This window comes from Orbicella franksi, chromosome 7 (genome assembly GCF_964199315.1).
Source record: "Orbicella franksi chromosome 7, jaOrbFran1.1, whole genome shotgun sequence".
Lineage (NCBI taxonomy): Eukaryota > Metazoa > Cnidaria > Anthozoa > Scleractinia > Merulinidae > Orbicella > Orbicella franksi.
Window position 1 is genome coordinate 22,335,277 of NC_138151.1, and position 16,475 is coordinate 22,351,751.

The 16,475-nt window shown below is 37.9% G+C and overlaps 2 protein-coding genes across 3 annotated transcripts in view; both read left to right on the forward strand.

Moving 5' to 3' along the window:
- The window catches only part of LOC145492315 (peroxidasin homolog), a 37,544-nt gene extending 21,471 nt beyond the window's left edge, over positions 1 to 16,073 (forward strand). Inside the window, exons 5-11 of one of the 2 annotated variants that reach the window (XM_081471741.1) lie at positions 6,521 to 6,585; positions 7,056 to 7,198; positions 9,365 to 9,640; positions 10,217 to 10,335; positions 10,784 to 10,848; positions 11,150 to 11,331; positions 12,812 to 16,073. In XM_081471741.1, the coding sequence (XP_081327867.1) occupies positions 6,521 to 6,585; positions 7,056 to 7,198; positions 9,365 to 9,640; positions 10,217 to 10,335; positions 10,784 to 10,848; positions 11,150 to 11,331; positions 12,812 to 12,996 (1,035 nt within the window). In that variant the 3' untranslated portion in view covers positions 12,997 to 16,073. Of the gene's footprint in view, positions 1 to 6,520; positions 6,586 to 7,055; positions 7,199 to 9,364; positions 9,641 to 10,216; positions 10,336 to 10,783; positions 10,849 to 11,149 lie in introns of both variants that reach the window. The other variant, XM_081471740.1, reaches the window with a different exon arrangement.
- Positions 18 to 2,626, forward strand: LOC145492478 (uncharacterized). Its single transcript, XM_081471934.1, has 6 exons — positions 18 to 97; positions 454 to 549; positions 684 to 776; positions 963 to 1,063; positions 1,336 to 1,488; positions 1,714 to 2,626. The coding sequence occupies exons 1-6, from the start codon at positions 61 to 63 to the stop codon at positions 1,792 to 1,794; spliced, it is 561 nt and encodes a 186-aa protein (XP_081328060.1). The 5' UTR covers positions 18 to 60; the 3' UTR covers positions 1,795 to 2,626.
- Positions 16,074 to 16,475: the final 402 nt, after the last annotated feature.

Consider the following 16,475-nt stretch of genomic DNA (forward strand, 5'->3'; position numbering starts at 1 on the left):
ATTTATTCCCTAAATTGGGATAAAGAAGATATGCCGTCTGCAGCATCTTGAGAAGTACCCATGACTAAAGCAGTGATAGATTCTCTAACAGCTCTTGGTAAGTTGTAATGTTGATTTGATAGTGCACTCTTCTCATAAATGATAAGCACTTCATAATTAGATGCAGGATATGTCTGGCTTTTTGTAAATGATCACAGTACCTATATTTCTTGCCAGGATTTATCCCAAAAATATTGTGTGACTCCAAGATGTTGGAAGACTATATTTATTTTGAACGGGTGTTTGTCACACATAGAAAGGAGGGTTTCTCGCACTGGTTTCTTATGAATAATGTTTCATGAATATTATGCAAATACTACTTGTTTCACACATGTATAATCTGTGTGTTTTATGAAGTCTAAAAGCCTATGTTTCTTTGCTAAACTCTTGTATTGACCCTTGCAACACCTGTAGGTCATCGTGTTGGTGAAGTTGCACATGACTATGTGCCGGCATTGAGGCAGTGGCTTGCAACCAAAGGGATTAGGAACTCATATGACAGTTGGCATGGTAGGTCACCAACTAAATTACTAGGTTTCACTAGTAAGGATTAGCTTGTAATCAGCATCAAGCTAGTAGCTATGGTCTGTTTTAGTCTCTGTGATAAGGAATGGTAGTTCTTGTTTTCCTTTTCCTTAATAAAGGTGGGAAGGGTGTCGAGAAGGCCATCAAAAAGGTTGCCAGTGGGCTTGTTAGGGACTCAGAGAGATCATGGTTTGCAGAGTTGTCTGACAAAGGTAATTCTCCATTGTAGGATACAAACTGAAACTAACATAAGCTCTGCAAAGGCCCTCTTTGCATTCGAAGTGGCTTGTTTGTATGTCATATTCATCTTTGCTTAAATTGTGTGGTGCAAATCCTATGAATTACAGTACCATTGCTTGAAGTTAAAAAACCTTCTAAAAATGCCATTGTTTTGACAGTGAAGTGCACGAAGACGCATATCTATTATGCAATGAAGAATTGCAATGGTGATGCTGATGAGCTGAGGCGATACATAGTAAACATTGTAGACCATTACCAGGTAAAAGGGTTCACTAGGAACTTGTACATTTGAATTGTTATCTTAATTTTCTGACAACAAGAGATTATTTCCAAGGACACAAGTAGATATGAGTGGTTAGTGGCTGTTGTGACAATGTAAGTTTCTATTACCCTCACCCCACAGGTGAGCCCTTTACACCTTGTCATTAGCAAGGTTGTACAAGTTACTGATTCAGAATCCATGACTCTACATACTAAAAATTGTATAGATGATTGAATGGTTCTTCTATTCATTTTATCTGTGTGGTATAGGGGGATCATTCAAATTGCCATCAGGAGTCTCGGTGTCGTCAAGAAGGCTATGTATGCAGCAAAAAACCTCTTGTTACTGAGCAGGCTATTGCAGCATACCGGAAGGCTATAGTGGGTACCAACATCTACAAATTTGCTGAAGGTTATGCCTTGGTAATAATAATTCATACATCAATATCTATGGTATGGAATTGTATCTTTACTTCACAGATCTACAAATAACCACTACATTTCATACTGAATGTGGAAAGTCCACGAGTAGGCAGCAACATTACTCCCACCTAAGAAAGAGAGATTGGCTCTATACATGTTTTATTTACAATACAAAAGCTTTCTTCAATGGCGTAACTTTGAACTTATTACCTCTATTTACTGTAGTGCCGAGATACTTTCTGGATAGAATCACTGCATATGGTGATGCTTATTTATGCACAGAAGCGCATCCATTTCAGTCGTTAAGACACCTATGAAATGAGAATGCAGCTTGCAGTTCTTGACTGGGTATGTACCACAACACTTTTATTTGTATTCATGTATCTTCACAAAAAGTGGAAAAACATAGACAGAGGATAACGAACGTCCACACAAGGACACTTATTCTTTTCACTGTTATAGAAATTGCACTATAGACCAGTAATTGTTAATTATTACTATTATTCAAATTATTATCATTATCTTTACCATCAACTTTCTGGTGGGGGGGGGGGGGGGGAATTCCCATATGAAAAGGTCAGGAGTGCTAGCCGAAAATTTTGCATAAAAAGAAACCCTAACAGTTACCAAGACCCTATGTTGTGGGCGTGGCTTGCAATTCTTTTCACCCTCAAGAAGTACCAATTGTAAGACAACACATTGTGTCCTGTCAAATTTTGTTTGGCTCATTAACCTAAAAGGTAGTGCAAAAGTTCCCGATGTGGACCTTTTGAGGCTGAACACCCTAAGATGAACCGAAACTACTATTTTAACCCCAAAAAGGTATGATGAGCACCCCCATCCTTTTTACATGGGAGTCCCCCCCCCCCCCACCCCAGGTTAGCTCCCTTTATTGAAAAATAGAAATTAAAGCTAACTGAAGAAAGCAGCAATGGACAGTTGCATATGAAGTACATGACCTGTCCTTGGTTGCTGTGGTATGTATTATTTTCCTGTTCTATTTCAATTTTTTAGAATGAGAATGTGCTGTGTGAAGCCACATCTGAACAGTACTATCAGACCAGTCGCCAACCGGACAGAATTGCCCCACACAGGGTACTGTCAGATAAAACCTACAAGTTCAAGGATGGCATATGGACAACTTTTTATAATTCATTGTAACTCAGTCCGTTGCTTGAAGGCTGACAAGTGTAAAATTAGAATGCTGTAGTTTTAGATGCCGTGCAAAACTGTGTATCAAGTGGTGACACTGTACTGAAAAACAAAAAAGGTTCACCATGTCAACTAACTGTTAAACTGCGTTGATTTATTGGGCTGGAAGCGAAAAGTGAGGTCTATCCATGATGAAACTGATGCTCACAAGAAAGAGCTTGCTTGCTAATGTCACTTCTCACGAGCGACGATGCCCTTGATAGGGGACGTTAGGGGGGTTAGGCCACCTATCACGAACGTCCTTTATCACGCAATGTGGCATAACCTCTCTAACGTCGTCAATAAGGCAACCCAGTTGTTGTTTTTTTTCCAGATATGTTGGGTTGTCCCAAAGCCCGTTGTCCTTGAGGGTCTTCCAATACCACTTATAGTCTTTTCGCCTTTTTGTGTGGTTGGTTATGCGTGCATCACATCTTCCATTTGGTTTGAATTCAGAAGATGTGATGCACGGAGCTCGGAGACAGAAGTCACAGGTTGACTCTGGAACTTGGGGCGGTGCAGCTACGCTGGACTCATTGTTGGCGAAAATAGCAACGGCCTCGTCGTTTTTTCGAGGAAAGAGACGAACAGGTGATGGCCGTAGTGGTTCTTCATCGATTGGTACGGCAAAGCGCTTCCTCGCTGTAGAAAAAAAAAAAGTTTAGAATAAAAATGCGGATGGAAGTGAACAGGGGCAACTCAAGGGTAAGTACAATGAGTCATACACACAACCTCTTATGATAATCCCAAATTGTTACAGGGAAATCAACTTACATGAAGGGAATTGTTCAAGATTGCATATCAGTCCTGGAAATATCCACTTGATCATATGTAGTTTATGTGATACATATCAATGGTACAACTCTATGACAACTGGAGACCATGTCATAATCTTTGGGAAACTAAACCAAAAATTTGGAAGCTGTTCCCTTGCTATAAACAATTCCGCCCGAGCAGAGATTCCCACTACTCTAATAAAAATACATGAACGGATACAAATCCACATTGAATGTTTTAGGTGTCGCCGGAAGCAGGATGATGTAACCTTCGACACCGAGGAATCAAGTTCCATTTGTTATCACTGAGAAAAGGCGCGCAATTCGAAAACTGTTGCTCCATCAAAACGGTCAAATTATTATCAAACAGTTTTTCTGCTTTTTGTCGCTGGCTGAAGTCTTTCCTGCAATCTTCGAGAAGCCGAGTTTGTGAAGGTTGTAAATAATAAGTTATAAGTTGTAAATGGTGCGTTAGAACTGTAGTCTACTAACCGTTTCCACTTTGGATGCTTCGTACGGACACAACTTCGCAGGCCACCTCTGGAATTTCTTGAAGGAGACGAAAAAACTGGTCCTTTTTACTTTCATCAATGTCAAGAGTTACCTACGTATGAAGGTAACAAAGACATTCGTGAAATACAGCTCTAGAGGCTAACAAACGATACAGAGAGAATCGATGTAACAGAAAAAAAATATTTACTTACCTGCACCCGTTTTCCATTGGCATTATTTTCAGCTCCACGCAACATTGTACAGACTCGTTCCACGCGTCAGATATTTCGATTTAAAAAAAATAGTTACGGAATGACAGCCTTTATTAGTCTTGTAAGCACTGTGCGCAGCACTAGTAGCAGATATGAGACCTCCGTGTGTATCGCGTGACCCGGAGATGTTGACAGCTCCATGTCTAGAGTGAAATGACTGACTGCTCGCCCAGTCCAAGGCTCCTTATATAGCGCGGGTCCTTGTTTAAGTTTGTTGTAAGTCCACCAAATCTATTTTCAACACCCAGTCAGCACAATGCAGCAAGTATAAATTTGCAATGCTTGTCATTTTTTCCTTTGAATCATTTATAAGTATTAACATGATATGAGATCTGTAGTCTTTTCAATACATCAAGATGTAGGTTTTTTTATTTGTCATTTATTTATGTCAGTTATTTATTTGTTTCCCACTGACTCATAATCTTTTTGATTCTTTTGATTTTGTTGTGTCATGAATTAAAGTGACCGCGAGGACAAGGAAATCCAAGAAACATATTGATGATCCCACTATACCCATACCAAAATCTACAAGATTTGACCACATAAATCGCTTAAAGCAGTCTTCCCAGGCCATTTGACGTCATCTCCCTCCCTTGCATCCCTTTTTCCTGGAGATCATTTCCAACACCATGAACAGGACACCAGAGTTTTCCGCTCACCTGAGTGAGATGGCTGTTGGCAAAAATGTTGTGGATGACTTTGATGGACTATGAAGTGAACCTTTATGCAAGAATTGAAGCTTCACAGAAGCATTTGATGAAATTGAGTTCCCTATACCTGCAAAGACTACAGAAATACCAATTGATGTAATACACAACAACTCAGATTTGTCCACAGACAGTGATTCAGATAATGATGTTGAAGTTTCAGTTCCGACTCCTCTGAAGAAATTGAGAACTCTTACACTGATGGCCATTCACTGGACTCCCCTGATGAAAGTGAAACTAATGGTTCCCGAGAAAAAATCATTTTCTGCTAAAGAATATGCCTGTATGGCTATTCTGGCCTTAATTTCAAGACATTGTATGACAATGAGAGGCTGCTAAAGATATCCTTGTTTTAATGAAACTATTGGTAATTTGTCCAGAGAATGTCACAGTACAGTTTTACAAATGTACAGCAAGAGTGTGGAAACTGTGAGCTTTTCATTTATGACATCTGTGAGAAATGTCTTCCTCTTTTTCTTAAAGTCAGAAAGGATCAAGTCAAAAATTGTTCAACAGTGGGCTGTGATGGGTATGTGTGTGAATCTACAATTATATTAAATATATACATGCACATACTTTTGGTTTTATTGAAATTGTAAATAATATATATTCATTTATGCTGACAGATTTTTTTGCTTAATCTATTTATCAAATCTAAGAGCATCCATTTTTTTATCAGTTAAACTCTGGGTGTTTGATTTAAGGGTCCATACGGGCACATATACACTAACAAATCATGTTGGATCTAAAAAGCAGTGTTATCAGTGCTATAGCTTTATGTTGAGTTGTCAGACTTAAACTGGAATTAATGTACATTTGTTTGGAAATAATTACCTTGGAGCTTGACAACAATAAAAAGGTATGGAACTCCAGAGAAATGATCCTGTTGATTTTTACTAATTCACAGAAACTGATTCATGCACTGAGTTCATCTTTAATTTTGACATTTTGGGAAATTTACAGAAATTTCCAACAATGTTTCATGTGTTTTAGCTATTCCCAAAACTTCCTAGATATTCCAAACACATTTTTTAAAACAGTCTGGGAAATAATAGGAGTTCCTAGGAATTCCCAATAATTCCCAGTCATACTTTTCACTATTCCCAAATATTCCCAGAAATTCCAAGGTCTTGGACTAAGCATAATTTGCATGACTTGGAATAACTTGGAATTCCTAGGAATTCCCAATAATTCCCAGTGATACTTCCACTATTCCCAAATATTCCCAGAAATTCCAAGGTCTTGGATAAAGCATAATTTGCATGTCTTGGAATAACTTGGAATTCCTAGGAATTCCCAGGAATTCCCAGACTACTGGGAATTTATTTCGCAGGGGTGTACCCTTGTTGTAGCTCTCTGTACAGACAATGTTTTGGTTTTCAGCACGTTAGAACACTTTCATGCAATTCTTGACTTTATAAAATGAAGGGAAGGCTTTCCTACAATTTTTGGCGTTATTGGCTTATTAGTTCGTTTAAAATTTTGCATTTTTTTTTTTGCAAAAGGCTTCTTGAAGCCCTTCATAAGGGAAGCATCAATTTTATCCTTGAATTTTATTATGTTAAAAGTTTTCCCTTGTGTTTGTTGTCCTTAGATTTGGGGTGCTTATGCTGACAATCCTGGGAAACAACTGCACAGAGTTGATGTTGAAGAATTCAGGTAATTGCACTGACTAACAGAAAAATTGTGTAAGAAACTGTGTAGGGGACCTTTTTACAAAATGCAAACTTGCATATTATTATTAGGTGTTCTGATCTTTACATAGTTGGTAAAGTAAATGTAGTCAGCTTCAGCTTCTGGTGAAAGTCACCGTCTAGCTCTGTCCTTCATGATCCTGGCCTGCAACCACTCCACATGTACTTGACTATTTGTCTGATTCTTAAGAAAATGATGGTTGCCACCTCCAATAATAATGCTGCGCACACTGTACTGAAAACCTTTGTGACTTGACCAGGCCGGGCTAATTGGTTTATTGAGTATTTCGACTTAGCTGTACCAAGTTATACATGTACATGTAAGCATGCTGTTATTGTACATGTCCAGCAGATCATTCCTTAGGTTCATGAACATGTGTACATATATGTGAACCTATGATTAATTGATATTAAGTTACTGTTTTTACATTATAGGGATGGAAGTGTACATGTATATGCTATTGTTGAACTTGCATTTGGACCATCAGTCAATGACCCTTTGAAGCCACTGAGGGATGAAATGGACAATGGAAAACTTGGTTCATTTGAGGTTGACAGTAAACTTGATGTGAATCCAAGTAAGTCTAATGCCGCCTTACCAAGTAGATGTTAAAGCTGGAATCTCCACTGATGCAGCAAATGATTGTGTTTTTAAGCAAACTTTTGCTAATGTCAGTGTTAACATTTGGCCTTATTAGTACAGGACATTGTGTATACATGTAGAAAGCTTCATGTTTCTTTACATGTACACTTACCTTTGCATTGATTTCAAATGTTTAAAGACCTCTTAAAACTTTTACATGTAGATCTTGGTATGCAATATTGAAGGACAAAAGTGCTAACGAGTGCATGTCTGTAAATTCTTTGCAATTTTATTTTTGTTAAACCCTTACCACTCAAGGAAGTGCCTAATACATTGTCGCAAATTTCCAGTGACAGTTAATCATACTGGCCATGCCGTAAAGTTAGTCCTGTTTAATACTCTCGTCAAAACTGCTTCTAAAAACACTCGTGTCAACCCAATTTTACTGATTTATTTTTATTTTTTGTTTATTAATTTGTTGAAGGGTATGGATATTAAAGGCTGATTCTGAGTTTAAAAAAGTCCTGGGGTGCATACCGTTTGTCAAAGCAAATTGCTTTGGATGACGGTTAAATATATTGTTATAGTAATTAGGAAGGGTTTTCCAAACTCAGCAAACCTACTGAATATATATATGGCAGTTGTAATAACAATGTCTCGGATAAGCTTTGGGGGACTCCAGCCCAAGTGGCTACAGAAGAGAATAGTGAGGCTGTTCATAGTTAATAGAGGGAACTGGTCAAGAAACCCGGTAAACATCAAAGAAGCAAACAAACAGGCTAAGATTTATGTTGGATGGTCCTTGGCCCTGCACCTCTTTTATTTTATGCACATTGACTCTCCACGGATGAGATAATGGCAATGCTCCTATTGGTTAGTTGTATGTGCACACATAACCACCTTTTGTATTTTGCCAGGTTTTGAGCAGGGTCAACCACCAAAATAGCGAACAAAAACATACAACAAAGAACTCCCAGGTTTCCTAACCATTCCCTGTATTTACTGTGGGCTGTTGATCTGTTCTAGTGTCAGGTGGTGGCATTTTTTGCATTAGTGTTTAAGGGCCGCTTACAAGAACCATTTTCGTAAGTGGCCAAGTCCAGTAACGGACACCCTTGCATCCCAAGGGTGTCTACGTACAAGATCTTTCACTGTATTGACAATAATGTTAACAAATAAGTAATTCGAAATGAGCCTTACCTGTGATTGCCATTTTGCATCAGAGCACTCTCACTCTAGAAGCCATTTAGGTGTTTGATGATGTTGTGATGAAGACCAATTTCAATGTCAGAGTCACTTGACATAGCTTGAAGATGCATGTATATGAAGCACAGTTATATTAAACGCAGCCAATGGAAAGTGAAACATTTTGTGGGGATGTCTTAACTAGAAAACAACGTATTTTTCATGGTCATCTTATTCTTACTGGGTTTGCACAGTCTTGAAAAGTCCTTGAAGTTTGGGTAGAGTCTGAAAAGTCTTGGGAGCCCTCCATCCATCCTTGTAAAGACCTTGTAATCCCTTCTAAATCCTTTGACAGTCCTTGAATGTTTTCCAACAATGAGTATTATTGAGCCAAAAGCAAAGTTGGTTTGTATAAACTCTGAAAGAATTTTCAAATATACATGTAACTGAAGGAGTGGTATCAACAGCTTTCACATGATTGTTCATTTATTACACAGTGCATGCTTGAAATTAAAAATTAATCCTAGTTGTCCTTATTTTCAAATGCTGGACATCCAAACCTGTAAATCTGGTTGCCTTCATGAATCACTGGTTGCTCATAAATATAATGTTTACCCATTAATGCGCCTGCTTGAATTGGGAATAGCACCATGTTAAATATTAACAATCAATTTGCTTGTATTCAGCCAATCACTATGAAGTTATTTGCTTAGTCCTGTTATTAAAAAACTGGTTACATTTTATATGAACATTTTTCACATTTCTTTCTATTACGGTATACTGTAGTTATAGAAACAAGAGAAATTCTGTGGAAACCCAAGCCTTGATATTTGCTTTCCAATCTGTGTTTGCAAGTACAGAGTTGTAGAAATACTGTAAGCTTTCAGTGTGTGCATTCTTGTAAGGTGTTTTCTAATTTATAACTTATAACTTTTCTTTTTCCTAACATGCATACATGTATGTGTTTATTTCCTAGTGCCTCCAAAAATAACTGATCCCCCAAAACGTGAAGATCAACTTACTCTTAGTTCAAGTTCTGTACAGAACCATACACTCAAATGCAATGCATCTGGTGAGCCACATCCAAAGATCACCTGGACAAAAGCTGGCATCCCAGCAAGCCACTTCAATGCCTCTGGTTACTTGCTTCATCTGGTTGATGTACAGAGGGAGGATGCAGGATCATACATATGTACAGCAACTAATGGTTATGGTGATAATGCTACTGCCATTGGTATAGTTAACATAAGATGTAAGTATTCTAAACATTCTGTACTTGAGGCAATTACATAGAAATAAAATCATTTACACAAATCAGTTTACATGAAGTTTCAAAGAAAACTATTCTAAATTATTATTTTTAGTTGTTTGGAAAGTATTCTTATTAAAATTAAGTTGTCTAAAACTGACAGACTGAGCATAACCAATAATAATTCTTCACTATAAAATTCAGACTTCAGACGGTAACAGAATATCTCTTAGACACTTACAAGTAACCCAGCTGACAGTTGACACTTTTCTGTTCATATAGGTAGGTAGGTAGGTAGGTAGGTAGGTAGGTAGGTAGGTAGGTAGGTAGGTAGGTAGGTAGGTGGGTAGGTAATGAATTTTGAGCATGTGTCTTAATCAATAATAAGACCTATTAAAAGTCCCTGATTACATCACCATAGACCCCCCACGCTGTGGGGGGAGTTCTAGTCTGGTCTAAGGTTTTTAATACGAGCAGGTTGTGTTCTAGGCAGCAAAATCAACTGGAGAAAAAAGAAAATAAAACTAGCTAGTGGCCTGGGTTTTCGATGAAACTAAATCGGTGAACTTTTTTTTATAGGCAGTGATTGCAAAACGGAGAGAGCTGGAATTACTATACAAGGAATAGACTACAAGCAACCCTTTGTAAATCAAGCATCAGTTGAGTTTAAGGATTTAGAATCAAAACTGTTATCAGCAGTAAGTTATGTTAATTTTATGCATTAAACATGGGCAGTAAATTTATACGCCTTGAAAGTCATGGTGTATAGCCTTATTTTTGTAAATGGTGCCTTGATTTTTTTTTTTAATTTTGCGCCTTTTAAAACATTTTAATTGATGCCTTGATTTTTGGAATGTTTTTTCTAATGTTGCCCCTACTTTTGCCACGTAAATGGTTTCTTTATTTTTGTTTTTCCTATGAAGTACCTTTTTATTAAGGGGTCTGGTCTCTTTTGTTATTTTCTTCACTTGATACTGAAACCAAGATGTCTTCGAAATGTCGTAGTTTCTTCTCGCTTATTTCTTGAATCAACTGATTTTAAACTGTTCATTGTTGTCTTCTAGACATTTATTTTGTTGTACTCAGTCTTGTTGTGAATTTCACTTTCCTTTTAAACATACTGACTTTCCCTTTGGTTGCCTTTAGATCTGGAGTGCTTATGCCTACAATCCTGAAAAACAGCTGTATCGAGTGGATGTTGAAGAATTCAGGTAATTGCACTGACTAACGTATTTTACACAACAACTTTACCACATTTATCTGCTTGAGAAAGTGCAAAAAACGTACTTCAGGTCTTCAGGTAGTCAGGTCTTTAAACTCGGTGCAGTTACATGTATGTGTTGATTAAATATTACCTGTAAATTGTTGTTCCAGTGGCGTTTTTGTTACTGTAGAGCTTTTATTTGGAAACTTATTTGCTGAACCGTTATAACCAGTTAAAACCACCCTAGGTTCATGAGCATGTGTATGCGACCATATAATTTATTGATGTTAATTATTTTTGACTTGTAGATCTGGTAGTGTGTATGCTGTTGTGGAGCTTGAATTTGGACCATCAGTCAGTGATCCTTTGAAACCATTGATTGATGAAATGAACGATGGAAAACTTGGTTCATTCACGGTTGACCGTTTCCTGGATGTGAATCCAACTATTGAACCTGTTACACTCTCACCATCAACAACAACAACGAAGTGTAAGTATGTTAAAGTGTTGATTAATGTCGATATGTTTGTGATAATAGTTAAAGAAAAGTTACACCTGGCAGGAGCGTTTTCCCAAGTTTGTCTCAGGGGTTTGTCAAATGACGAGCTCATCGCACCTCAGTCATGTTATGCAAACAAGCTGAGTGGAGATCAATCTCGTTCCCAGAGCCCACGTGTCTTTTGGTCAGCGCCAGGACACGGAGCTCTGGAATAACCAATTCCAGACTCCAAGATTTTATGAGTTCCTGTTTCATGGCGCATGCGTGCCTTGGTTTAAAACATGACAACCTCGTTCCCAGAGCCCACGTGTTTTTTGGTCAGCGCCGACCAAAAGACACTTGGGCTCTGGGAACGAGATTGAGTGCAGATTGAATCTGACTAGTTGAACGCGAAGATTTTCATAAGAATGAGTCGTCTTCTGCCAAAGAAAAGAAAAGTAAATTCAATTTATACTGGCAGTTTCGTTGACGGGGGATGCAAATACGCTTAAGGCACCAGACAAAGAGCTTATATGGAATAAACTCACAATAACAAATCCATTATAAATACGCGAAAGCACTGCGTTTTTTACCTGCTTAGCACGACGAGTTCCTAAAAGCAACAAGGCCCCCGTTGATTCTGCAGGCAGGCTTTGCGAAGTTGGGAAGCCCGCTTGTATAACCCACGTGCAGGTTAACGCGGTGCTACCAGGAAACATTCAACCGATCGCGAACCACTCGTCGTCTTTCATTACACATTTCTGGAATCACCACTGACAGTCAATTATGATTGTGAAGTCAATAATGTTTATCCATCGTGAGATGGTAGTAAGAAAGGGGCAGGTACAAAACTCGGACCGGATCGAAACAGATCGCAAATTTAAATGAGAATGGCAATCATTGTTTTTGCGTCGCTCTTGAATAGTTCTTATTTTGATTTAAATGAGTGATCCGAGTTTTGTCTTCAGTTTGTTTCCAGTGACGGTTACATGTAAGTTGAAATTTGTGTAGCTTAATCAGAGAGAAATGTTATAACCCTCGCCTATTTGTGGAAATATGATCAAAGAAATTTAATATCGGAAATGAAGGAAAGCTACTGTATTATTTTTATTGATGACAAAATTGGATTGAAAATGGAATTCCTTGTATGTCAGCAGGTTTGAGATGTTATGTCATCACATGGTTGGCCCAGACCTACAATAGTTTCCCCTTGACATACCGGTAGATACTCAAACTTCAATTTTACCAAGTTCTAAATTATCATAATGAGTTATCATAATGTTCAGTGACCTTTTGGTTTTTTACTCCTCTTGTTCAGGCCATTAGTTACACCGATGTGTCTGTTATGTTGTGTAAACCAATGGTTTAAATGCTGACATTTACTGTACAGTTGCCAGTGCGAGGTCACAGACAAGAAGAGTCTAATACTGGAAATACAATGTAGTTACATCTGTGATTTTTTAGGATCAATGATTTCAATTTTGTTCTGCAGCGACTCCTCCAACCACCGAATCTAAAGAAACAACAACTGAGGATAAAAGAGAAGCTCCTTCTACTGGTGCTAGTGGATCAGGCCTCTCAGAGAGTGCATCGTGGGGTATCGTTGTAGGATGCATTGCATTTGGATCATTGTTGCCATCATTGTCCTTGTCTGCTGTATTTGCAAAAGGTTTTTGAGGGGGGCGGGGGGGGGGGGTATTTGATGCTGTCCACTCCATATGTTCTTGTTTTTTTTTGTATACGTGGAAACTGTTTAATGCAAATGATTACATCTGCGAACTGCAAATAGATTAACAATTTTCCAACAATTGAGCGTGTTAGAGAGCAAAGCCATGTTGCATTATTAACTTGGTCTCTTTCGGTCGTAGAGTACCACTCACTAAATTTTTGTATCAGCAGGCAGCCAACCCCTTCAGGGCTTGGTACAGCCAGGTTAGCATATGTTGAAGACACAAAGTGTGCTCCAGTTACTGCAGTAAGGAGACAGCTATGGCAGGCAGAAAATGTGACTGATCTTGTAGATCATGTTTGCAGTCACTTTGCAGCCATTATTGGGGTTCCCGTCTTGCTACATTCTCTGGGCTAGTGACTCAGCCAATCACAATTCTGGTTCTCTTTGTCAGAAACCAAGTAATCCAACATTCATTGACATCACCAATCAAAGATTGTTTTTTAGTGACAGAAGGCAGCATAGAGAAAGCGTAGCATTGAGGAGAGGAAAGATAAAGAAATGACTCATGGTTTAAGTAGTTTTTGGAAATATTTCAACGCTTGCTTGGGTGCTAAATACAGATTTATTTTAGTTCCTTGTTTTAAATGACATGTCAAGTTCATGTTAATAATCAAAAAGAAAAGGAACGTTACTTTTGGTTTAAGCACCCATTACTGGGGAGAAGTGTTGACTAATGACACAAGATAAGGCCCTGGCTATCTTGAAATTCTAAGGTGAACAGCAAATTATTCAAAATAGTTGTAGTTCCAGATAGTGAGAGTGGTGTCAAATCATAACTTTTAATAGAATTAAACTCGCACGTGCCAATCTTTCAACCAGTTAGTCCTAACAGAGCCTGCTCGTGGCAAGTTGGCATGTTGGTCTTTTCTTGTCATTCAGCGAGCAAAATGTCTTTTATCGATCCATAGTGTAAAGAGTAGGAGATATGCCTTTCATACAAATTCAAAAATATACTGTAACTGAAACAATTGAATTTTACTGTTACTACAGCTGCACACAACTGCAACTCTTCACCATGGTCATAGATAAACATTCTTTTGCTGTAGAAATAAAGAGCATTTATTGCACTTCACAGTTTGCTCTTGTTGAGTTGTTTTGAGAGTTCTCAATAAAATCCTCTTTGGGTACATGCACAGGATAATCAAGTTAACAGTAACTCCTTTTACGTGGTCCTTGATCTAGTTTTTATGATAAGTAGGAAATTTGTAAATTTTTTTGATCTTGTTGCTCTTGTGTGAGACAAATGTAGACTTGTTAAGTTACATCTCATGTTGCCTGTACCATTATTGAGAGTTACCTGTAAACCGTGAGGGTTTAGAACTGGAACAATATTCAGTCTGAACGGGGTGGCTTGTAATCTGAATTTGTTGCAGGCCTGTGTTGGACAGACTAAGATTTAAACTCATGACCTTCTCTGCAAATTGATAATACCAGCCCAAATAACCACAACTGATTGTCAGAAATGAGAGAATTTATACCTTCCAACTTTTAATCTTGATGTGGTATAATCGTTAAGCCTTTGATAGAAACTGTTGTCTTATTTTGTTTAGGATGACCAGTCGAAACCTATCATTTAAGAGCCATTGCCAGAAAAAACCGGACAGACCTCACGGATCGGGGTCCGCCAATTCCTTCCATATTTTGGCCGTTTAATACATTCCATCGATGATGTTGAAAGGCAATATTCGTAGATTTCAAGAGCTTTTCCTTTTCGGGATCAGACCAGCCCCCCAAAAACCCACCGTTAATTTGAGAAAAATGACGTTAATTTAGACACTTAGCATCCTAAACGCGTAACAATTATAATTGCTTCTTGAAAGCTGCCAGGTTCAAGATGCTATTACCTGGACTTATAAAGATTTATGATAAGCCATTATTGACCTTTTTGAAACATTTCTTAGCTTACCATACAGAAAACAAGTTGTAGTAGTCAAGATTCTCAATTCTCCAACGCTTTTTTAACCACTTTTTCTTAATTACTTTCCTCGAATCGGCGACGGTTTATTCAGAAAGAAATGAGTGCTAAAAACTGCTAATCACTCCTTATTTCCAAATCAAGAAGCAGAATTTTGGGATCTCTAAATCGAGAAGCGATATCAGCGAAAATTCCAGTTGCATTTTCTAGGTAAAAAACAATTTGTCACGTCATCCTTCAAGGTCTTGCACTCTTTGATGACGATAATTGGAAAAAGCTAAATTCTGTGAGACGAAAGGGGGCAAATACAATTATCTATTTCTTATATTCAGATTTTTTTCCCTCGAAGAAAAAAAAATTGCTGCTCCGATCCAGTTTTTTTCCTTATGAATTTGCATAACCTCGCATAATATTGTTTAGCGCACGGAAGGCTATCAGATTTCATGTTTCAAAGCTGGCGTCATCTAGCGACAGAAACTGTTTGGCTTGTCTAGGAGTACAACTTTGTGAAGAAAGCAATGAATTCATATTTCTTTTCTGTGGAGTGTGTCAAGTAAAACAATATTGAATCGAACTACATACCCACGGTGACAGAACTGTTTATATTACTTTTCAGGAAATTGCATAATTAATTGTTAAGTGAAAAAATGCTAGGTCGGACTTCATCCAACAAAATCCGTCTCTGTCAATTATAAGTACAACGAACTTATGATGATAATGGTATTTAAGTTACAAATGTGTTTTTCCGATAAATGTACTGAGTGGCAAATGTTCAGAAGCAGCAGTGATTCGAAGTGGCTATCTTTGAAATCTACAACCCTACAGACAACGAAAAAGAGATTTAAGAGTGCCTGCCTGTAGAAATCAGACAAATTCTTAATTTCGCGGCAAGGGTCGAAAATTCGATTTCCCTCATATTCCTACGGTAGATATGCTAGGGCATGACAAAAACTACTGGATAGTTTTTTTTTTGGCAAAATATCTTTTTATGTCAAAGAAATATGCAAACTCCGTTAAAATCGTCATTTCACGCACCATTTTATTAAACACGTTTGAGAGCCTCGCATGCAAAACCACATCATTCTTCCGTCTTTAAAACACTCAAATATTTTTGTGCAATGTTTAATTGTGTACTGGGTTGATTTTAGCGAATGCTGCGTTGTCGTTTTGGGTGCAAAGTTATTAAATTTCGAAGACATGTATTTCATTCACTTAAAAGTACTTCGTAGAAATAATTGATTTTCACCATGTGCGAAACCTTCAAATGTATTAAGCTTCTGTTGGTTCAATCGCAGAAGGATGGTCTACAGATTCCTGTAAAAACTTCTTTGGGTTAATCGTTGTGAGTGACGCGAGAGCTTTTCAAAGTACGTTAAAAATGCAGATATTTGACCATCCGTCGTCAAAGTTCGCTTTTGTTTACACGACGTCCGATGTACGTCGCCAACTGTCAACTTATTTAATGGTCGAATACCATGAATCTATGACCCTCTCTCGACAAATATGATC